Source organism: Lissotriton helveticus, chromosome 12 (assembly GCF_964261635.1).
Source record: "Lissotriton helveticus chromosome 12, aLisHel1.1, whole genome shotgun sequence".
Lineage (NCBI taxonomy): Eukaryota > Metazoa > Chordata > Amphibia > Caudata > Salamandridae > Lissotriton > Lissotriton helveticus.
This window is the reverse complement of record NC_136073.1, coordinates 211,475,564-211,500,732: the sequence shown is the minus strand read 5'-3', so window position 1 is coordinate 211,500,732 and position 25,169 is coordinate 211,475,564. Positions and strand designations below refer to the sequence as shown.

At 44.0% G+C, this 25,169-nt stretch overlaps 1 protein-coding gene across 1 annotated transcript in view; it reads left to right on the top strand.

Annotated features, from left to right (window-relative positions):
• The window catches only part of CRISPLD2 (cysteine rich secretory protein LCCL domain containing 2), a 174,965-nt gene that overhangs the window by 97,835 nt on the left and 51,961 nt on the right, over positions 1-25,169 (top strand). The window contains exons 7-12 of the mRNA XM_078668251.1: positions 800-952; positions 10,250-10,310; positions 18,112-18,178; positions 19,997-20,127; positions 21,761-21,804; positions 24,934-25,006. Coding sequence (XP_078524377.1) covers positions 800-952; positions 10,250-10,310; positions 18,112-18,178; positions 19,997-20,127; positions 21,761-21,804; positions 24,934-25,006 — 529 coding nt within the window. The remainder of the gene's footprint in view (positions 1-799; positions 953-10,249; positions 10,311-18,111; positions 18,179-19,996; positions 20,128-21,760; positions 21,805-24,933; positions 25,007-25,169) is intronic.

Genomic DNA, 25,169 nt, shown 5'->3' with positions numbered 1-25,169 from the left:
AAGGTTTATGAAGTTGGAGTGGACCTCTCGCGAGAGCATGCATGCACAGCGCAAGCACTTTTATTTGTATGCCTTTTTGTTAAATTACATCAATGAAAAGGCGTATAAGCAGGGCCACTGGAATTATGCGATTGTGCAGCAGCCCTTTTCACAGAATTATGAATTTACCGCATTTGCCAGGTAATACATTATCTGCTGCATATTCAGCAACTTTTAACCAAGAAATATTGTTTCTAGCTGAAACGTTTCAAAAGTTACTTAAAACGCAATGACCTGTTCCTGCACAGCAGTGGAAGGCCTTTTGCAAAGGTTGACTGGTCACCTTTCCGTTGCTTATTTCTAAATATTGGTGTTAATCTGGTACCAATGAGATGCAACCCGTGCCCAGACAATGCAAACAAGTGTAATGACACATTAATGAAATAATACTGTCACAAAAAGTTCCACATTTCCCTGAATAATTTGCCTTTTCTTGCCACATAATGTAGTCAACTGTGCGGCATAATTTGGCCCTTCCCTGCCGCATAATTCCCGTGGTCATGTCTATAAGGCCTGTTTGTGCATGCTTGTGTTGTCTAAAGAAGGCTATGTTGGGATGCTATTTAATCTGTGCTAAATTCTATCTGAAAAAGAAGTCTGTTCTTAAAAAATATAGTCATTGTACCATTTCAGCATTTTATTTTTAGTTATTCAAAAAGGTGCAATGACCTGGATAAATACTATAGAATAAGCAGGTGTGTTTCTTTACCCTTTGATAGCATGTTTGTAAATCAGTAAATGCTGTTGTTTTGTCTTTAAGATGACAGGCACATTGCAAAGACCGAGAGAGATGAGAACAATGAGGTGGAAGTGCCGCAAGTCCCACAAACACCACAACAGCCAGAGGAGACACATGTCTGGGTGGAGGAGAAAGTGACGAAGCCCAAGAAAACCACTACCACCAGTTACATGAGTAAGCACACCGACATTGTATGGATCGCCATGGGGGGTATTGCTGCTGAGTAATAATCGTCGACCATGTATGGTGCGCACTAATAACTAACCCAACTCTGAAAGATAAAGTGTCTACAAGCAAAGAGTGTGAACCACTGATCCTACTTTACTGGAATTATGAATATCAGATGCTGACTGATCTATGGAAAAATTAATAATGTTGCTCGACAGACCAGTGAAATAGCAGGGCTGGTTAGGTTTGGGAAGAGATTGGTAGATCAAAACATCTGATGGACAGGGCTGGACTGGGAACCAAAACTGGCCCTGGCAAAGTGCTTGGCCGGCCCCCCAGGCTGAGCTCTTTGCCCGGGCCGGTTTGCGGCCAATTTTGTTACAGGGCCGATATGCTGCAAAAACGGCCCTCTAACAAAAACGGCCCTCTAACAAAAACGGCCCCCATCCTTGCGGCCCATCGGGGGAATGCCCGGTGCCCGCTACGGCCAGTCCGGCCCTGCTGATGGACCTGTGGGGCTGGAAAAAGATCCCCTAATGTTATTCTAAACCTGCAATGGCAATGCCCTAGCCCCCTCTACTTCTGATTAGGAAGGAAATCGACATTGGCACATCCATCCTGGCACTTCCTTCCCTACACCTTATGACCCTATCCTGTCTTGAAAATCTCCTGTCTGTCCCTGAGGAGGGTTCCAAGGACATTCTACACCTGCCCTCCCCTCCCCATCACCACCTTTGTGAACTTAGCTCCAAAGACCTAGGCCCCAATTATGAGTAATGAGGGATTCCATTGAAGATTCCTTGTAGTTACATTTTCTGAGCCTGTATGCAGTATTTGTTTAGAGCAGGCCAATCCAAAAGGCATCAGAGCACCATTCAGGTTGGAAGTCGTGCACCTCATGCCTTGGCTGAGGAGGGTCTGATGAGAGCCGGGGTATTTCTAGTCACATTCAGGTGATCTTGTTCTTTGAGTCCAATTTATCAAGGCATCTGTCATGAATGTCACAAATGCCCCCCCCCCAAAAAACACACGTTTGTGGTGGGATAATGGTCCATAGACAATGAGTATGAATTTCTGGGGAGCATGGGGGCAGGGTCCCAGAAATGTGGTGGGTACCAAAAGTGACATCATACACCCTTTGACACCCAATGGCATCACAGACTTTACCTCTTGTCTATCTCTCTTGCCCGTCAGCATCCTCCTATTTCCTTGTGAGGGATTAAGGTAATAGCAAGGAGTGAAAACTGCAAAAATATTGGACTTTTACAACTTCATTCCGAGTTTCCTTGTTAATTTCAAATCGGAATGTCAAACTCCTATTTCTAATGCTAAGTTGAAAGAAATTTTCACTTAAGCCTGTTTTTTTTTCTCCTGTGCGAACTCCTGCACTTATAGGAAATTGCAAAGGAATTGAGCTATTAAGAGGGAAGACATGTTTGTCCATGTGGTGAAAATGATCTTACACATTACACTTTCATTTTAACCTAATAAAACTCAGAATCAGGAGTTCACCAAGGTAGTTTTTCACCTTCTCAGTGAAAAACCAAAAGTTACAATAACTGTACGTCCTCCCCAATGATTTTACGATCTGACAATTGCGCACACGTTGCAATGAGTAGCCTGGTGTCCTGTTTATTTTCTGTTCCTCTCTTCCTGCCACTGACTTCAGGACCCCTGAGCCAACAGTAAGGGGATTGCTAGAGGAGCCTAGTGCCAAACATGGGGAAGTGACTGCTACCCACTGCCCTAATTGACACCGATATTAGGGAGCATCAGAATTGAAACTGGGAACCTCTTGTGTTTGTTACCCATTCCACCGAGAAAAGTTAAGGTCAAATTCTTTGCTACAAACGAACTTGGAAGTCATGTGCTTACTCGGGGTCAAAAGGTCGCGGGTATAGGGGCCTTCAGCTTCCTGTCAGGAGGGAGGGCATTTGTCACGGCCTGGATCATAGAGATGAGGTGCTGAGTATAGGCTACCGTTCTGGCCTGTGGCCTCTTCCGGGGTTTCCGGAAACGGTCGCAATACAAAACACACCGAGCAGAAGGCCATAGGTCAAGGGGCAGGTTATATGGAGGGAGACGGCGCTGGCCTGGAACGGCCGACGTCAATCAGTCGCTGGGAAGCTCTTGAAGCCACTTGCTTCTTACACTGTAGACAAGTGACGATTTCTCTGAATGGTCAGCCACAGGAAGCGAGAGTCGGAAACAGAATCGGTTCATTGAGCACGAGAAAAAAATAGACAGATTCCGACTGAGGTGGACAGTAGACCCAGATGGGGAAACACTCAAAGAACAGACTCCTCTGGCCTCTTAGCTGCCTCCTGTCACAGCCGGAATATATGGCTTTTTAAGCGCCTTGCGGATGCTGTCGGTCTAAATACCACCAGGGGAGGGGAACAGAGATTGATGGCAAACTGGGGCCGGGGGAAAGGGTGGGGGGAGTTGAAAGGTGAGAAAAACGCAGAAAATCAATGAGCTGGACTGTCCTGGTTTGACGCATGTCCTCAATATCTGAATATAGGTACTTCTGCTGCTCTGAGGGCGATGGAAGCTTTACCAGGAGAGCTATGAGGGTCCTGGGCGCAAAACCACCGGGTGATGACATGGTGTTTGCACACGATATCATGTCTTGTGATTTCAATAGGGAAAAACAGTGCAAAACCCGTCTTTGCGACCATTTTTGTGCACGATGCTATCCCCCAGATTTATCATTCTCCCGTTTTGCGAGCCCCTAATAGCGATTCATAAGGAATCGCTATTAAGGACTTGCAAAACGGGATTCATGTAGGAATTGCAAAAAATATTGAGATTCCTACATGTTCCTTATTTGCGATTAGCTAATTGCTAATCGCAAATAAGGAATAACTCCCTATGCATTCCTATGGGCCTAGGCCGGCCCATAGGAATGCATGGGGAGTTATTCCTTATCTGCGATTAGCAATTAGCTAATCGCAAATAAGGATGCGATTTCAAGGGTGCAGGGGTGTCCAAAGGAAACCCTGTAGCACCCCTGAAATGTAATCTACATTGGTGTTGCGCACACACATGTCCAAAGGACATGTGTGTGTGTGTAACATGCAACTTAGAAAAATGCATTTAAATGCATTTTTCTAAGTTTTTGCTATTTACCACGAGGTCTGACCTCTCGGTAAATAGCGGCCCAAAATTTAGGTTGATGAATCTATCCCCACCACATTGTTTTGCCTGCAATATTTCCTCTGGGTGTCGCATGGGGGGAATTGCACACGAAATTAGGGACAGTGAGTGCAATATTCACTAATCTCATAATTGGTGCAAAGTGTGAAACCAGACACAGAACCGTTTGTACACTTTACACACCACTTGGAATGATGCCTTAGTAGAAAGACAGCAAACCTCATCCGACAAAAATAGTAAAGATTATACGAAGCATAAATAGCGGCCCAAAATTTAGCTTGATGAATCTATCCCCACCACATTGTTTTGCCTGCAATATTTCCTCTGGGTGTCGCATGGGGGGAATTGCACACGAAATTAGGGACAGTGAGTGCAATATTCACTAATCTCATAATTGGTGCAAAGTGTGAAACCAGACACAGAACCGTTTGTACACTTTACACACCACTTGGAATGATGCCTTAGTAGAAAGACAGCAAACCTCATCCGACAAAAATAGTAAAGATTATACGAAGCATGTAAATTAATACTAAACTTATATTCCTGATGAGAAAGTGTGCTGAAATAACACGAGTCAAAGGAAGAGGCCAGCACCATGCCTGAATCTACCTCAATATTAATAGGAAGTAAAAACATTTCTGAAAGGGATTTAACCAACCTAGCTTAAACTCCTCAATATGATATAGTGGGCATCGGTGCTTAATTTTGTGCGGGTGGTCATTTTTACCCAGAAGGAGAGAGAAAAAGGCGGACACTTGAGAAAGGAGACAGAGAAAGATGGCAAAACAGTGACAACGGGAAGAAGCATTGGCAAAGCCAATCGGTCTTACCTTTAATATATGCCAGCAGGGCTATAACTTTGCCAAAGCTTGTTTGCTTTGACATACTTTATGGCAAAAAAAGAAACAATCCTACATTTCCGCCTACGTGTGCTGAAGCATGTTCATGTACAGTCAGCCGGCTGGAATGATTTTTGCCCTATAGTATACCAAGCACAGAGGCGGTAAGGGGCGAGATGGGAGTGCACTTTTGTACAGCCTAGAGTCACAAAAACAAGCGAAAGTGTAGTACAGCAATCAAAGAGAGAGGGAAATAAAATTGTCCCTTATGCACTGCAGTGCAAGCATTCCATGAGACGTGGAAGGACTCATAAAACAGCCAATAACATTTGGTGCAATAGCCACTAGCCTGTGGGCTGATCTGAGATGTCATTGGCACTATCTAATGTCAAAGGCTGAAAGAGGCGGAACTGAATAAGCCAGTAGTTGAAATATTCTGACCAGAGCACATTTGAAGTATATAACAATAGTTTTTTCGACAATAGAGTGCTAAAGTTGTTTGTAGGTGAGACCTAAAAAGTAGGGCTGAAAAGAACCAACACGTTTGATAAGGAGACAGGTAGGGGATTGGACAAAAGAGTCATATGGTGGAATCAGAACTAGGAAGCATTGGGGTTTTCAACTCTGGCATTTGGCGGCAGGGCCGGACTGGGAACCAATACAGGCCCTAGCAAAGTGCTCGGCCGCCTCACCCACTCCACACCCCCACCCCAAGGGCCCACAACCGGCCCCCACCCTTGCGGCGCACCGGGGGATTGCCCGGTGCCCGCAACGGCCAGTCCGGGCCTGTTTGGCGGCACCGGTGATTGGCGCCTAAGAAGAAGTTTTAGCTACTGTCCTTATAGTTCATATTGAGCATTAATGGACATGCTCCAAGGATAAAACAGTTTGAACTTCAGCTCAAAGTTATGCAGAAGAAAAAAGAATTAAAATGTGGGAAAAAACATGCACTGTACTCTGCTGTTGAAAATAAACATTCAGCAGGAGAATCTAGGTTGTTTTTTGCAAGATATGGAAATAACATTATTCTGTGCATTTGACTGGAATTTCTGAAGCTATAAGTCAGTCTTCTCTGTAAGTATCTGCATAGGCACTGCCTCCTTTGGTGCCTTGATCCAGGCCTATGATCTCACCAAACAGGGATGTGGAGGTGGCTGTGTGGCTTCCACAGGCAAAGGAATGTTTACACTGTAGATACCGTGTATGCTTCACCCATTTCATTCTGCGCTCGTCATATCTTTGCGGCTGGATTGCATTTAATATGAGATGTGATCTGTTGGTAATGAGTCAAAAATATTTTGATAAGGATGTAGAACATACAAATTGTTTTAATCTCCAGCAACAGTTGCGAGGTGGGAACAGTATTTTCTACACCTCACTACTTTAGTATGGTCCTTAATCATAACTATTGGAGGGCCAGTACTAATAGGAGATACATAGAAATGTTTGTCGGATCTTAATAGATATGTCAGTAACAACATTGCTTAGAGGACGCCGTGTGGGGAAGCTACGGGGCAAACAGGCCGCGGGCCGCAGTTGTGTGGGCTGGGGCTTTTTGCCTCTCATATTGCGGGGTCTGTCCTACAATGGCTCTGCAAACTGGGCTAACTACAACTACCTCAGCGCTTGACTCATTGGTAGTGGTGGCAAGCAGTCGCAGGCTACTCAGGGGTTAATGTGGGGGTACAACAGTCTCACCACTCAATAGACACCCAGCAGTGTAATAATGTGGTTGTCCAGCCTAGTGCTTATCTTTGTAATAAGAGAGGTACTTTAATACAAAGGAAAACCCAATGCAACACACTACCCAAAAAGTATCAGGTACTCCGAGTCTTTTTTTCTTTAGTGTTTTATATATAGCACTAACTCGACCCGAAGGTATCAGAGCACTTTACATGAGCACCAGTTACGTTGCAGACTGACATATTCATTTTGGTAGGCACAGGAAGATTTGAAGTGATATGCCCAGAATCACAGAAGTTTGAGAGGCCTGTCAAGACTCAAACCCCGGTTTCCCAGCTTCGAGGTCGACCACTCTAGCCTTTAGACTCCATCCTCTCTGCTGCGGGACTACTACATGCCAATCTGCACACTTCCACCTCCCTTAGTCTAACATACTACGTTGTGGATTTTAGCACAGGTGCAGCGCTCCCTACCTTTGGTCTGGTAGGCACCGAGGGCCTGATTCTCACACTGTCCTTTGTAGTACATTTTGAAGCTCTACAAAAGTACTACAAAGTACACATTTTGCCTACACTTAAATGTGTGGAGTTCTCTGTCTGGACAGCGAAGTCTCCGCACATGGAAGCATACATTTTAGTAGTAAATATGGGAGGGTCACAGGGGAGTGGGTGGGAATGGGTCAGATTTACTACTAAAGAGGATGGGATTAGAGAGAAGTAAGAGTGGTTTAGGGAGGGTCAGGAAGTGGTGTAGGGGAGAAGTCCCCCACCCACTCAAAAGCAAGTCAATCTCTTTATTCTGGGGGTGTAGACCTGTGCCTTACACTATTTTAGTAAATTTACACTCTGAGTTTGTAAATACCAAAAGTAATAAACTTACTACAAAGTGTATACTTACTCAAAAGTGTAAGATACCTTGTTGAATCAGCCCCTCTGTCTCTAAGCTTTTGTTTCACCCACACTTCAAATACATGGTAGGCCTTTCTCTAGCAATTCTGTTTTCAGTCATGGCCCTCCTGCGGTGGGGGAAAATGCACCGGGCACAGGTGCATCAAGCGGCTGCTTCAATTCTTCTGACAGCAGTGTCCAAAGGCAGTGGCAGCTGTCTTCAATCAGCGGCTCTCTTTCGGGCATACAGCATTGATGGCAGATGAGCCCTCAGGGGGACGGCAGCTGAGCAGCTTCAAGGCACTTTAGTGCAGCACTGGCAGCTTGGTCCAGATTGATGCACATCCAGACAGCCCCCTTGCTCCTGCACATTCATTCTTGCACACTGTGGCATGTGTAGTGAGGCAGCAGTTTCATGTCTAGTGGCATCTCCATGGGGCATTTGGGCAAGTACCATGGTCCAAGTCCACTCGGGCACACTTGGGACAAGTGCCACCAGCTTACACAGGTCTCTTCTTCAGTGATGCTGACTGCTCGGGTATACTTAGGACAATTGCCATGGCTGCAATAGAAAAACCAATTCAGGCACATATGGGGAATGGCACAATTTAGCAATAGTCTCTTTAGTGGCACAGACCGTTCGGGTATACTTGGGGCATGTGCCACCACTGTGACAGCTTAGCTGACAGGGTGATCTGCACCGGCAAGCTATGGCCGTGCTGCTAATGCTCCACTTTGATGATAGTGACTGAGTTTGAGCTTCGAGCATGCCAGTCAGGCTTCCACATTTCTCTGTGAGACTAACGCACATCACCAGGGTCAACTGCTCTCTCCCATGCCAATAGTCCTCCTGCAGGGTTGGCTCACTGTTTTCCGTGCCCTATAGGCAGGATCCTCCAGGCGTTCCAGGATTAGTAACAGAGTATCTTTCAAGTACGACTTCAAGTGGTGTCCCCTCACTTCTGGGGATCCTGACTGTCATGGAGACACCAGCCCTGGTTGTGCAGTAGTCCTCTGGGTACTTTGTGTTTCACTCCCACCTTGATCAAAGAGAACTTCGAATTGGAGCAACAAGTTAGTCAACAGCTCACACTCTTATACAGGTACAGCAGAAAGGGAATGTGTATTCTCTCTCTGCATGTTCAGAACCGGTTTGGGTTGGTCTAGAATAATGATCCTCAAAGCTGTATCATCTCCAGCTTACTGTGCACACAACATACAAAAGGGTGACCCCTTTCTAAATGACACTTCACAGTCTGTTAATAGGAGTTTCAGTCACATCCCTCACCCTTCCCACCCACCAAATGGCAGTATTTAAGAGCACTTATCAAAAGCTCTCTACAGTAAAGGGTCCGCTTTCCCGAATACAGTGTCTACATCACCTCGCTCCAGTCTCAGGAATGTCAGCAATATATTTCCACTGTCTGGGAAAGGCTTGCAAAATGGAATCCACAGGCCTCCTTCACTTTGGTTTACTCAGATATGCACAATATGTGTAACATGTAGACCATACATATACATACAAAAACACATGTGCTTGGGATACCAGCACAGGAATTCGTATCCACCTGTAGCAGCAGAACTTTACACGAGTGGACAAGGAGGCCACCACTTTTCTGGCACAAATTAAAAGATCACAATAGGGTCACTAAAATCACTGTATACTGTAACCTCTGTGCTACACACTTGAACCTGACAGACAACTCTATCACTATGGAGAGCGCATTTGGTGCACCCCTCCAGGGTCCTGGCAGGTCAAGAACCAGACTCCCATCAAAGGACAGTCCTAGGCCCTCACACACATGCTGGATTATCATGACCAGATACTTGCAGGTGGGCACTCAAGGCAGGGGACTCAACTGTACACTATGCTGGGGCTAGGCTGTGAAGAAGTATCCTTATTGGCAACAAATTTTGGTGTACCTACAGTGGAAACTATCCATCTCTGCTGTGGTTACACCCATCCGATGGCTCAACATAGTAAGGGCCATCAGAGGTTGACCTCTATGTCCACCCACCTAATTTAGATGGTCGGGCATACAGGTTAGTGTTCACTGTTGTGACCGCCAGGAAAGCCCTGGTAGTAAGGGGCAGTGAAAACTGTCTAATGCCGTCCTCGCCATGGGAGATAACTCCCAGGGCGAGGTGGGCATTGTTTCTTTTATTTACAACAAGAAAATCCTGCTTCCATGGAACCTCCGTGATGGTGATTCCTTCAAATGCTTCAAAAATGTAATTTTTAATGTTGGCCGGTAGGGAACGTGGACTCCGTCAGGGTTAAGGGGCAATTTACCCCATCACCATGATGGATCTACCTCCGCCCGCCAAGATATAAATCGGACTGTATGTATGCAATGAGGTAATGATAAATTATTAGCAAAGAAGGAAGGACTCAAGGACACACACTCCTGCTTTTCCTCTCCAACAAGGCCATAACTCAAAAATAGGAAAAGTAGCAGAGATTTGTAATTTGATTTTACATTCAAAGTTCAATTCAGTCCAGTCATGCTTGCTAAAAAAAAAAAGCCCTCACCTGTTCTGTTAAAAAAAGCTGTCACTTCTGATGCATCTTTTGATACATCCTTTATAGTGATGTTTGTTCATAATAAAACAAAAATCAAATAACCCAACTGCGACCAGAAATGGAAGAAAACCCAATTTGCTCGTTAGGTGCTAAGTACTCGTAAACTTTTTTTTTATACTTTCGTGAACTTCTCATTTTTTGTTTTTTCCAGCTCAAGTCATCAAGTGTGAAACTAAAATGCGAGACAAATGCAAAGGATCCACGTGCAACAGGTGAGAGGAACTCTACAAAGAAATAACCCATTGCTAATGTGCATGTCCCAAGCTTAAATCTCTCCTGGAGGTTAGTAGGTTCTACTATTCCCCATCACCTTGTTTCTCACATTATCTACCCCAGAAAGATGGCAAACCAATAGGGTTTGATCCCATGACATACAGGTTAGATATTTGTCTTTCAGTGAGGGTTTACCCTGCTGGAAATTTTAGCTGAGCAAATGTAAATGGATGTGTGCGTGTCCATCGAATATGTTTTTGGATATTTGTGGTTTGCTGCTTTTAGAAAGATGAAAGTCCTTCGCTGTACAACCATTCCTAAGCAGTAAACCTTCAATTTGTTAATCTGTTTTAGATTTTGAAAGCAGTTTCTGGTTCTTGATGATTATACTTGTTTTCTTCAGCATGCATGGAAATATACTGGTTTTTAGTTGATGTCTGTCATCCCAGTACTATTTCTCTTGTACTTTTCCACTTGATACACATGGCGCCCTGGCAGCTTGCTATCACTACCCTTGAAGAATCAGGTGTACCTAGGGGATAACTTAGTTATTTGGAATGAAATCATTTGCTGAGCCATGACACTCATGGTAAACAAGAGTGGACATCTCAGTGTCAATAAGGGGTGTTCTGTTCTGGTGTCTACGTGTAACAGAAAGACTGGTGCATATCTTTACCTTCAGCTTGGGAAGGGCAGAAATGCAGACACCCATGAGGTCTTGGTTCAATGTAAATTTTTCTCTGCTTTGTCAGGGCTGAGAAGTTGCAGGCCTTGACTCAATTAGATCACGACGTGTTCCCAAATATATCTTGTTAGTGGTAGAGCTAGATTTGTGGTGGAGAGAGGGTAGTGTGCTCAATGTTAGTGCTCCTTGAAAGACGACCATACCTCGCTGTCATCCTCCGCCCGGATATGGCGGGATTGATTTAGAAAACTTTGTGGCAGGGAAAGGAAAATATGATTTCTGCCAACTGTAATTAAGGAGCCAATTATGGGCAATTAAAATAAGCGTATAGAGCTGTTAATCATACAAATTGAATGCACAGTTTTCGATGAAAGACCTTTTTACAAGGAGACTTCAGTTAAAGCATGAAGTGCACCAGAGCTTGTAGACTTCCAGATCTGTCATTAGTTCCTCCTTGAGACTTGTTAGCATGAGGGATTGATGGTAAAATGTTGAATTTTGCCCCCTGTCTGAGGCACTGTGCGAATTTGCACATCTTTCAGGGCTTTTTTGAAGCACAAACTTTCAGTTATTCTGCAATGTCCTTTGTGTCCCTGGGCTGCTACTCTTGCATATAGGAATGTTTTTTTTATTTTGCTTTGCACAGCGCTTGTAAAGAAATTAATTCTTTAATGCTTATAAGTAAGGATTTTCGTGGATAAAAGATATATTAAGTTGTCAACGTTAGAAGTGTGTGACATGACTATGAATCATGAGTTTGCCACTCAGGCAAATTGTGTGATCCTGAGTACACCAAAGTGATATTCAATCTGATGCTTCATGCATGGTGCGTGTTCGATAATCGCACATGCCTAGGGTTTTGCTACCTGTGCGACAAGGGTTTGGTGGCAAGGTACATGAGCCTGCTTAAAAACAACCCTCTTCCTCCTCCGCCCACCCACGCTGCAAGAGTGTGTACCACAGAATCTACTATCTTAAAAACCAACTTTTCTACATAGTGTACAGGTGCATTACTGAACTTCTTTAGCAATAAGCAGGCAGAGCTAAGTAAAGCGGTGTGTACCTTTTGGAGTGCATTCAAATGTGTGTCCTTTGAGGGACGCGGAAAGGCTGATGCTCAGGTATCTGTATGTGCATTGCTTCCTGAATCAGGGATGCATGTGCTTATGGACTGAGAGCATCCCTGATCATGACCTTTAAAGGGGTCATCCAGTGTCTCTTTGCCCACGCCTTCATCTCCAACAATCGCCACCACTAGGCACTCAGAATGTTGCTTTGTTTCATGATGTCTCTTGGGGTTTTGAGATGTGTCATGACACTATTCACATGGTGGCCCCTCTGTACCACAAACCGTGCAGACAATGCACACCTTGATCACTTGTGCAAATGTGAGCATGCAACGTGCACAAGCAGACTGGGGTGAAGATCACTGAATGAGCCGTTCATCTCATTGGACCGTGGATCCCTTTCCTGCCGACGCAGAAAGCGCCCAGAAACAGGCTTTAATAACTGAACATTGACCAAGGGGGACAGTAGCCTTAGTTCAGTTCAGTGCTCAATGAGACTCTGGCATCACATCTGTTTAGCATTGGTCAGCAAAAGGAGTCTGCCCATGTTAGTATCCTGGCTGATAAAGAAAGCGTGAGATTTCCTGGCCTGGGGGAAAGCCAGTCCCATGTCAGGCCTGAGACACCGACCCTCTGGGAACTTTCCCAAACCCCCGGTGGAGCAGTGCATGCCTGTGTCTGCACCTCCCACAGGCTGAGTGACAGCTCAGACGAGGTGGAATGTTCCCTCCTGCCTCACTGTGGTTGGCTGCATTTCTGAACTGCATTAACATGTCATATCAGCAATGATTTAAGCGCTTGCACGGCAGGCTGGCTCATTACTCCTGCTCTGGTAGGAATGAGACACAACAGTGATAACCCGCTGAGCCGTCCACGTGCCTTCAATTTCTTTATATCCTTTCCTATCCAAGAGAGTTCTGGCAATAAGCCACACTCAGGAATTTTCGCCCAACCCTAAGAAATCCATGTGCTGTTGTTGACAAGCACCCCTCACCGATGGAAACATAGGCATTCTTTCCCCGTGTGAGGGGGGTATCTCCATGGGGTGTGGTGTTTCATATGCAGTCTTGTCGAACCATGTTCAGTGGATTTATCTCTTGCGTTTTGAAGCCAGGTAGATGGTGTGGGCGACCGACGTGAGCCTGCGCCGTCTGCGTGAATGCAGCCGGGACATTTTGTCCCACATACACCAAGGTGGTGAAGGTAGGGGTACCACAAGGGGACATCACGTGAAGCCTGAATGCCGCCACGTCATTGGTATGTTCAGCTTCAGTCAAGATGAACCTCTTGGGGGGAGTGGGAGCAGGAAGCACCCACATGCTTGAGTTCAACCAGGACAGTGTTACGTCGGCATCAGCCACGACAAAACGGTCGGTGTCGCCAACTCAAGAGGATGTTGTCACCCTTTCGTTGTTACGTCAAACATCTGCCAAGTTTTAAAGGTTAGTTAGATTTATTGACTCCAGGTGTTTTTATGTAGTCACATCTGCATCTCCTTAGAAGTATGGGTGTGAAATGGGGACAGACTAGCTATAATATGAATATAAAAATTGTATATTCTTACCCTGCAAGGGGTTGTGGGACTGTCTGGGGACAGTCTCGAATGTTGGAGTGCAGCAGCATCAGGGTCCTGTCTTCTCAGATAAGCCAAGCAGTGTAGTTTGGGGGCACTGACTGCCATCTGCACGAGATGCTTGAACTGTTTCATCACAGATATGTATCCCATCCGGAGCGAGAACAGCTCTTTTGGCAAATTAAGGTGGGGGACCACTGGTACGCCACGCAATGGCTCCCAGGGGAGCTGAACGGAATGTAGGTTCTCAGAAGGGACGGGACCTTTGATGAAAGTGTCACTACAAGGCCTCCCTCTAATGCCCCTGTGGGAACACATGTCCCTTTTGATTTGGGTAATTCCTAACAGCGGCAAGTACATCTTTATATATTTTGCATGCTAATTGCATGCTATCTATAATAACCACACATTAGTCACATCATTGGGGGAGGGCCTCTTCGCTACCCACCCTGATGAAAGCCCAGGACCTCATAAAGGCTGGTAGAACAGGGCTGAAACATGTTGGTGTGTTAGGGTCATAGGACCATCACATCCTCACACCCTTATAATCCCTGGAATATGGTTGAGCCCACCCTGACCTGTAGGATTCAAGGTAAATTCGATGATGAAGCATGCCACTACTAGAGTGGGTGAGGGTTATATAAAGAAAAGGGTCACTTTCCCTTCCCACCCAAATTGTGGGTGGGCCATCGTGTGGCGTACCAGTGATTCCCCATCTTAATTTTCCAAAGGAGCCGGTGGGACACTTTTTGTTTAATAGTATACTACAGGGAGGATGTATCCCTCCACCCTCGAATTAGAGGACATCTCTACCCTCTAAGGGCTGTTCGTCTTACCACCCCTTAAAACTTGTCATCACACCTATGCCCAGCATCCAGCAAGTGGTTGAGGATGGGATATCGTCTGGGGAAATCACCAGATGTTTAGCCGCAAGTGAACTTTAGGGTGGTTGATGGTACCAAATTGGGTCTTGTGCCGTTTCTATGTGTGTTGTTACTGAAGTGCTTTTGCCACTTTGGCCACGATGATGAGGGTAGGGAATCTACATCCGCACTCGATGTTTGGGGTGGATATCCGAGTGTCTGGTCTAACATCGAGGCCATCACTTAATTTGTACTGGTGGGCACCACCATGCCTTATTAGAAGGGTCAAGGCCTCTTTGCAACCTCCAGGACTGTAGTGCAGTCTGTAATTTAGTGTCTATTTTGTATCCACTCGGGTTCATGGAAACAGAGGACAGCGAATACACGGATCCATTTATAGTATCAACAGCCCTTCTTCTATTTCCAAAACCGCAATCGGAAATATTGAGCACTTGCTCACAATAAAGCACTGTCTACATGTATGCCCGGCCAGGCTGAATGTTAAAGCTATGGGTGAGGAGCTTATCCAAGGTTGATATGGGCTCAAGACTGTGTGGTGCTTGGTGCAGGTTATCAACTCGAAGGTAAGACTTACCGTCCTGGTCCACGCTCTCTTCTCTTGCAGGCTCAGGAGAGAAAAAAACATTTTTGGAGGACTGCACAAATTAATTAATTGATTAATTAATTAATGTATTTATTTAATGAATTTACAAAAGAATCACTGATCCAGCTGTTTCCCCGAAAGCAGAGCAGTGCTTGCCTGGGACCCGCATCTTAAGGCAGACAGTGGTCTAGTTGTCCGGATGGGCGGTGTGGCTGGGGTAGGAGGCAGAGTGTTAGGACTCGGGGGGAGGGGTCATTTTGGTTCGGAGTTTTAAGACTTAGTGTCGGTAGTTTTAAGGGCTGTGGTGGGGTGGTTTACACGGCTAGGGCATCGAGTGTTAAGGTGCAGGGCAGATGGACTGGAATATGCAATTTACCATGAATATCCCTTACACAATCATGCCTTTACAACAAAATTCATTGTAAAGGCATGCGTGGTAAAGACATGGTCGTAATTCAGACCGCGTTTGTAAGGCATGTGTGGTTTAGGCATGCATGGTTGTATCATACAACCAAGAGGCACGCCTCTTAAAGAGAATATTCATGCCTTCTAAGTAAGCGTGCTTTTCTGGGTACTACAGTTTAACTAGGTATTTAGGTTTATCATTATTCACTGGGTACCAGAGCAGGAGAGGTTGTTGGTACTGATTAGCTGTAAAACAAATCGGCGCTGTTTCATAGGCAGCATTTCAGTGAGCGGCCACCCTTCATGCCCAAAATAATTCGTCATCATGTTTTTAAATAGTAATAAAATTGACCTTACTCATAGCAATATATAGCTAAAGTCTCAAAAGGTTGATAGAATTTGTTAACCCTCACTCTTCACTGTTTCTTAGTTTAATTAGTCGCTTATTCCTATGGCAGTTGCCCGTGGCCTCTCTAATGTAACCTTCCCCAAGGAAGTGAATACTGCATCTAGTTCTGTCTTTTTCTTGGATTTGTGGTACCCACAGTTGCTAACGGAGCATGCAAAGTTTGTACTAATTCCACGTAAAAGAGCTGCAGTTCACCTAGTCGTTACTAGATGTCCCTCACGAGTCAAATGCAAAGCATTGAAATTATTCTTACATCAAGCTGCAGTTCCACTAGTCGTTACTAGATGTCCCTCACAAGTCAAATGCAAAACCATTGAAACCCTTTCATCAAGCATTTGCATTTGACTTGTGAGGGACATCTTGTAACCACCAGTTGAACTGCAGCTCTTTGTAGAATTATTTTGATATTGGATACTATATAATATTCACTGCCCACTGCTAATCTCATCCCATAATGCTTTGCAGGGCCTTTGGTTGGGAATGTTTTTTTGCCAATAACTGTGCTTGGGGTGGTCCTAAGAGGATGGGACCACCACCAAATTGTTCAATAAAATGTGCTTTTTTGTTTTCAAGGCATCTATTTGGTACTCCCCCTAGGTTAGGGAGGATCCCAAAATCATCACCTCTCTCACTGCTTGCTAATTTTCCAGTTTCACTTTTGTTAAAGTACTATATGCACTTTAGCATATAATACTTATTTTGTCATAACTGGCATTGTGCAGGATGCCTTTTGCAATTTATTCATAGTGCAGACAAGTACTCAGTGTCATCAGCTATGCTATGCAGACTAGTTGTTCAACATACGTGTAGTGCTGCCAAAAGGCAGGAAGATGAGATATTTAGACTTAACCTGGGAAATGTTATGTGATCTGTTACCATCTTCGATTGCAACTAGTGGATCCACAGGAGATCCTTGAAACTAGGTTCCTTAGTAACACCACTGGATGTGCCATGCGAGATGCTGGTGGTAGAATAATGTTGGCATAACACATAAGCCAGGAATTGGGATAGGTCCTTTAAACTCATTGCACATGGTAAATACAGCAATTATCTTTCGAGGTCAAGGTTCAAGCCATGCTCGTTGGAGTGAAAGGCTCTCAACACAACACTAAACCATGTAATACCAGCACAGCCTTTCTGCTGGCAGGGAGTATGTGATGGGCTAGTAACGGAGGCGCCCTTCAATCAACACCAATTCTGACACAGCTGCCTTAGGCTTCAAGCATGCTTTCCCTACTCATGACTGCAGATCATAGTTCCTCACATTGTGCACACACATTGCAGTGTGGTGTTGTGTTGACCTTCTGTGTCCGTTATGGTTCCTTAAGGTGCATACACCACTGAGCAGTGGTGTGTTGACCGTTGATGCCTATTGACGTTGCCTCCTGGTGCACATACAACAGAATGGCGTTCCGTTGACTGACTGTGTCCATGATGGTTCATCTCAGTGGACATCCTGAAAAAGAGTTTTGTGTTGACCGTCTGCGCCCATTATGGTTCCTTGTGGTGTACACATCGCAGAGCGGACTTGGGATGACTGTCTGTGTCTTTGGTAATGCCTTGTGGTGTTGTGTTGACTGTCTATGTCCATGATAGTGCCTTGCGGTGTTGTGCTGACAGTCTGTTTCCATGGTGATGCTCATACAAACATTCCTGTGGCTAACAACCCTTGACTCTTCTGTGATTGAGGCTGGATCTGCAGCCTGACTCACAAAGACTTCACCAGTGACCCTCAGACAGAGTGGTAGGGAGGGCCCATGAAGAACTCCCCACTATACAGGGGTTCTCCAGCACTGAGGGAAGTGCAGACACCGCATCCTAGTCTGGAACAAGCAACACATGCCAGATGTTTCAGATTCTATTGCAGAGGCTCCAGATGAGGATCCAAGCCAGATGTCCAACTTGGAAGGTTGCCACACTCCAGTCTGTGGCTCCCAGGCATGGGCCATTTCTGTTTCTGTGACTCCAACTGTCCATCTGTTAGTCCACTGGTCTGTTCGTCTGTTTGAACATACGCCTGTATTTATCCATCCACCCATCCTTTTTTTCTGCTTACTTTGCTACCTCTCTTCCAGTTTGTCTGTCTGTCCAAAGTGGGCACAGGGACTCAGTCCAAACTGTCTCTCAGTTCGAATTGCAGATGAATGCTGTGAAGATATTCTTTAACAATATAACACTTTAATTCTATTTCCAGGTACCAGTGCCCTGCTGGCTGCATGAACAAAAAGGCGAAAATCTTCGGCACTCTCTTTTATGATACTGTAAGTACTCAAAGTTATGTTATTTGGTATGTTATTTGCTACCTTTAGAGCACGCGTGTACAAAATAGCTTCTTGGCGCCTAGTGAGAGCATTCAACCCTGAGTCAGTACTGCTCACATTGTCCGCTGCATGAATCTTTATTGAAAAAACATCTATTAATATTTGGGGGATAAACTGTAAACATTATGGGTACTGTGAATCCCCCAAGAGTTTTCTTATCACAGAGAAAAACGTTTGAGTTTATAAGGTAATCACACGATCACACGCCAATGCCACCTGCAATATTCTTTTTACAGAAGGTAGGGAATACTTTATTTCTTATAATACATGGCCACCCTTCTGTCAGGAGCGGCTTCCACACTTTTATTCTCCTTTAGAGATCCGCACAGTGGTAAAAATGAACATAAATGGTTTTGGCATGTGTTATTAGTGCGCACAATTCATGGGTTGGGCTCCAAGTCTTCTGTCTCTAGTTTTGCACTTAGTTTTGACTTCGGTTACCATCTGGGCGCAACACTTTGAAAATAAATTAATAACAAGGGTAGAACGAGTCCCAGCAAATTTGTGCTTGTTATTTGCCATTTTTAGTGACAAACACTAAACCCTACACCAGAACACCAATCACTCGGCGCAAAGAATATTTTTGTGTAAAAATATTACTAGGGCGTCCTAAAAGAGTTCCATGCACTCTCTGATGCAAGAATCATTTAGCCGCAGACATGCTGAAACAATTTGAAATGTATACTGTGGAAAGGAAACATCAGTTGTAGGTTACTTGCAAAGCCATGCTGCTGGTTGAAATATGTTTATAGGAACAAAAAGATGCCTGCTTTCCTGTCCAGAGATCTCAGTTGCAATGATTTAGAAAACCAAAACAGAATGGAACATAAGGAAGCCCTCACTTTCATGAAATATTTAAGGGGCAGATACTGGTATTACCAGGCAGATGCGTTTGACCCCCAAAATTGCAGTAGATGACGTTGAAATTGTCCGGTCGTTGACCCTCGCGCAGTGGCGTAGCAAGGTGAGGTGGTACCCGGTGCGGAAAACTTCTTGTCACCCTTGGCTTGACAAAAAGGCAAAAATATGTGTTTAAAACACATATTTTTGCCATTTCGTTACCCCCCCCCCCCTCAGGGATGACACCCGGGAGGCCCACACCCACCATACCCCTCTTCCTACGCCCCTGCACTCACTGCTTCATTGTCAGGTCTTTGACTCAAGTGGTTTTGTTTTGCAGTTTATTTATTTATTTATTTTTAAGTTTTATATAGCGCTGGCTAGACCCAGAGGTATCAGAGCTCTTTACAACAGAAGATAATATATAGCAAACAAGTAGATGAACGATAATGAAACATCATGTGAGATATACAAATCAACATAGATATTCTGGTGCAAAAGCTATACATTTAAAGTAATTTAAGTATATGATGTTCGAGAAATGAACAAGTATAACAAGGTGAATGACGATCAGGTGCAGGACCCAAGTTAGGACCTCCAATAATAATATTGGTCAAACATGGGATACAAATAGATAAGAGATCATAAAAACACCATGGGAAATGTATAAATTAAAATAGATAAACAAGGGGAAGAGCTCTACATATCAAGTAATTAGGTAGATGATGTTAAGGCAAATGTACAAATATTACTAGAGTTAGTTTTTGACTAGAAATATTCAATTAAGGATATCTTTCTGTTAGACTTCTCATTCAACATGGCGGCTACTTTCAGGATAAGACTTAACTTTGTTGAAGGTAGCTGGGAAGCTGCAGTGACAGGATATGTAACCATGAATCTTGTACATCTTCTTTGCAGACCTCAAGTTTGTGCCGTGCTGCTATCCACTACGGCATCCTTGACAACAATGGCGGCCTAGTGGACATCACCAGGAAGGGAAGGCTACCGTTCTTCGTCAAGTCCACGCGGAACGGCATAGAGTCCCTCAGGTACTACTATACTCCGAGTGCATGTGTACCATATACTATTGGCGTGAACCTTACGCTTTTGCTTCAGTACCTACTCTTAGACTTGTTGGTGTTTGCCCATGTTAGGAAGTGCCAAAACTACTATAAAAGTTCTCATGGAAATTAGCTTTCAAAAGGAACATTTGGGAGTTTGGATTTGAAAAACAAAAAAACGAATGACCCACACCTACCCCTCCCCCCACTCCACGGGTCATTATTATTTATTTCACTCCCACATCACTAGATCATTACTAGAGATGAGAGTTACTTGAATACTTTGCTGTAGGGCGATTACAGCCAAATTGCACAACATTGTGAGGAATTTCTCAAGGAGTGTAACCATGGATGTCATTTAGGGATCCCAAGGGGTGGTTGCTGAGACCCCCTGGCGTGCCCCTTGTGACCCCTGGCACTGCCTTTGTGACCCCTATCGTCAGCAGTGGCAAGGACAGAACCAGCTTGTCCTTATGGATGTTGGTGGGAGCTTCACTCACCTCGTTTTTTGCCATTTTTTTAATTATACTAATAGCTTATTATATTACATTTTTCTCTATTATTTTAAATGTGTGTGTATATATGAGCATATGTATGTGTGAGTGAAAGTGAAGTGCAAGGGGCATGTGAAGTCACTTCCGCTAGCCGTGGCATTTTGGTGAATTGACGTCCATGAGTGTAACCCATCATTTAGTGTTATTGGACTTGAGGATGCATATTGAGCGAAGAAATTAGCACTATTAGCTGCTTGCAATTGCTACGTTTATTGTTCTTCTGCTCCTCCCGTAGGATTGTTGTGCCAAATTACTAATAATTACAAAAACAGTCGTAATTGTGTATTTTTTGCAATTTTATGTCAAAAGAAAAACGCGCAATTGCTCCAATTTACTCCCACATCATTTTGCACCCAGGCGTAGTCATTAGACTACATTCTTCACCTAAAATATTGCGGGCGGTGTAATGTTGTTGTTCTACTAACCCCTATACTATCAGAATTTCGGGGGAAGCTTTCTGTTGACTGAGCCAATGAGGGCTCTATCAATAAAAACCTTATGGTCCACCTGTCTCTAAATGAGGCAGGCAAACCAAGAGTTTGGAGAAAAGAGTACGCTGTCGCATTTGCGACAGAATCCCTGTCTCCTAAACTCTAAATCAGGCCCATATTTTCCATACCGACAAAATACGTCGAAAATGGCCATTTGTATGTATTCTCTTATCTCCAGATCCATGTATTCCCTGCCTTCAGACAATATTTTGGTACATAATTTTTGCAGCACATTCCTACAGATTTTTGTAAATTCTGGAAAATTAAAAATTCTGTGGGCGAAAGTCTATAACTCTATGCCTCTATTTTCTTCTGATGTATTGATTAAAGATCATTTTGCCACACATATGCTTTGTTTTTGTCAATACAACTGCCAAACAAATATATTTTGTGAAGCAGTATCTAAAGTAAGGATTTGCCTGTGATACTATGAGAATGTTGTCAATAAATGATACTTTAAGCATCTAATTTGTTTTGAAGAAAAGCACCCTGTAAGCATGTTAAAAACTGTCCACCATAATATAACCAGGTTAAAAAGTTCCCCATTTTATTTTAATTCTTGTCTTCTTTTTTCAGCAAATACAAAGCTTCCAATTCGTTCATGGTTTCCAAGGTGACAGGTAAGATGGTTATTGCAAGGGTAAAGGATATTGCTTAAAAATGCATGGGAATTACCTGCATCACCTTATACTTTTCATATGTTGGTTTCTCGTTCATTATTCCAGTCTCTGAGGCTCCATTGTTCCTATTGATGGAAAGCTGGCAGTCTGCCCTCACCCTTTCCATTATGGCTCAGCCTCTCTGCAGGAAATGTCCTCCTCTTTAATGTGTAACTTAATCAGTGGAAATTGTATCACATGCTTCAGAGAAGAATCAGTCTGTGCTCCTAACATAGTTTCATTGTCAAAGTTTCCGTACCCAGAGGTACAGGCATTAAAGCTATCAGCTGTCAGAGACAATCAAAAGTGATGCATGAAGTGCTCAAATTATTCATAACAATCTTAGCTTTAATAATCACTCGGTGTGCATGCTGTCCCATCACCTTTACCACATCTGTCTAATCACAGACAAGAACAGCTTGCTCTTGTCTGTGATTAGTCTATGATTAGACAGATGTGGGAAAGCTTACAAATAAAGTTTGTCCCTTTCTGAAAGGCGAGATCCAGCCCAATCTACTAGGCCTGGGCTCCACTAATCAGTAATCAAAGCGGCCCTTAGTGCATTTCATCCTTATTACACCTTGCTGGCGAGGAGCAGCTTGGCTTCCTATGGCACCGCCAGCAATAGGACCCTTGTACAGGGACGCGCGTGTCACTTAGTGTGTCTCACTGAGAACGACAAAAGTGATCGCATTCTCTTACCCACTGCATTTGTCCCAGCAGACATTGGCCGTCAGGCACCCCTAGCCTTGCCATTTTGCTCCCTGCTGCAATTAACTCCATAGTTCAAGAGTATCCAACACAGGTCCTGGATGGACTTATCTGCCCTGCGACACATTTTCCTTGTTGACGTCAGGCGCACCTTTCAAAAGGTGCGCTTGGCGCTAACAAGCAGAATGCGTCATATTACATTACATTCGCTGCCCATAGGACAGCTGTGAACTCGTGCTGCCCTGGGGTAGCGCGTTCAAGTGAAATACAGAACAGCTGCTTCAAAGCCACTCCATGTTTCACTGTGCAGGCGGCAACCCGCCTGCACCTGATAGGAGGGTTTGAGTTACCCTTAAAGGTGGGTGCATTGAGTGACTGCACCTGTCTGCAGGGGGAGGTCTGGGAGGCCCATAGAATCTCCCTTTCCCTCTCTAGGGGGCTGCTATCAGGGAGTGCATTGACAGTGCGCCACCTCACACACTGTCAACACGCCTCCTGACAGCTTCTTTGCCTCTGCGCCCGTGTCTTTAATACATCACAGAGACAAAGAGATATCCTGATTTGCATAGGGACACGCCCCAAGCAAATGAAGGAAAACCCTATGATTATAGCGCTGGCGCTATATGTGCACCAGTTCTATCTGTATTAAAGAAGAGGCTGCACAAGCGTCTACGGCCCCTTCTGCAATACCAAAGTGCTTGGGGCAGAGCAAAGCTGGTGCACATGCCCATTGCTCCCCCGGGACACTTTCTATAGTACAGCCCCTGATATTCAGGAAAGCCACCAGGTGACTGTTTTATATTGAAAGTGTTTGCAAATAGATAGACATTATCTGGATATCCACACAGCTCACCATCTCGCTCTCTCTCTTGAATTTATACTGCGATTTCTACCCAGTCTCCGTCTTCTATCTGTTTAAATTTACTACACCCAGACCACCAATGGACACTTCCACCAGAAGACAGCTCTATGCATTTATTACACTTAGTGAAGAATGTTTTGTGAGTTACTCCGCAGAGGTTGTGCACTAGGAGTTTCATCTCATCAAAATCAATTGCTTGGTAGTCTGCTCTTTATTTTAGTTTTTTTCTATAAAGAGTTGCGTCATTCCAAAGTGACCCAAAAACATCAAATGATAAATAAAGAATCAAAAAACAGTTGTGGACTGAGTGCATCAGCTAGAGATTTGGAGGGATATGAAAATAAACACCAATTCCTAAATAGCTAGCTGAATTCACCCGCAGTATTTCCTCCACAACACTCCCTACGGTATTTAGAGTTTCCTCTAGAAACTGGAGAATTTTGCACTCTCTCCAAACTCTAAAGAAGTTCCTAATGGTGCACTGCTTTACCTACATGAAAGGTTGGGTGCTGCTAAAGTTTTTTATGCATCCTAACACTTCTCAGTGACAATGTACTTCTTGTTTCCAAAGGAGGGTTGGAGAAGGGAGGGGATTAGCATCTAAGTCCACGGAGACGGTAAAACCTATGATAGCAGTCAGCTTCTTGATGATATATATGAAAACAAACGATACAACAAAAAAGAAATACAGTGAAAGAAACCAATCACTAGCCCTGTACTAGGAGGAAAATAAGGAAAATGCCTGACAATAACCCACATGCTATCTCTTAGGCTAAATCTAACCCCGAATCCCTCCCTAGCCCTTACCTTAATTCTAACATTTAGCCTAACCCCATAACCAATCCCAAAACATGGCTACTGTCTTTTAAAAAAAAACTGTTCAGGATTGTATGATTATTTTCTAAAAGAAGAATTTGACATTTAAACTTTATTTGCCCTTGACTGAGTTCTTCTTTTGCCATCTTCCATTTCGTATTGTGCACTTCATGCTGATGCAGGATCTACCAGAAGTTAAATGAGTTAGATCTCATTGCACAAGGGGACATAAACTAATGTTATTTGGACCCAACCATGAATTTTAATAGCACTCGCCAAAAATGAACTGTTTACTTTGAGTTTTTAAAGTTTATACTAGAAAAATATTGATTGAAGTAAACAATGACTATTCCATGTTAAGTCAAGCTGGTCTTTTCTTTTCGTCTCTTATTCAATATAGTCCCATAAGAGCTTATTCAATCAAATGGACCCATTTGTTGGAACCATTGGTTGGATTAATCTCAAAACTCATTTGCATGACAAAACTGTTGACAACAGCAGTGAATCGGCCTGAAAGGGGTGTCTTTGTTGACAGGAGCATGGCCACATTTGCTGTCAACTCTGATATTGTTTCCTACTTGTACATGGGCATAGGGCCCGCTGATCCTGAGTTATGAGGCATGCAGTACACCAACTACTTCTTCATACTAAGGAGAGATGTTTGTCCCTCTACATTCACTCCTATCTACATTTCCTTACAGTGCAGTCATTGGATTGTTACACCACTGTAGCTGAACTGTGCCAATTCAAAAAACCAGCATCCCATTGCCCTCGGTAAGTTTGTTCCCTTCTTCCCTTTCTTTCTTCCTCCTTTTGTTGCTTCCCTTCCTCTCTTTCCTTTATTTTCTTTTCCCCATTCTTTTTTATACTTATTTTTCCAGTCTTCATTTTTCTCCTTTGTTCATTTTCTGACTTTTTACTTTTTCTCTTTCTTTGT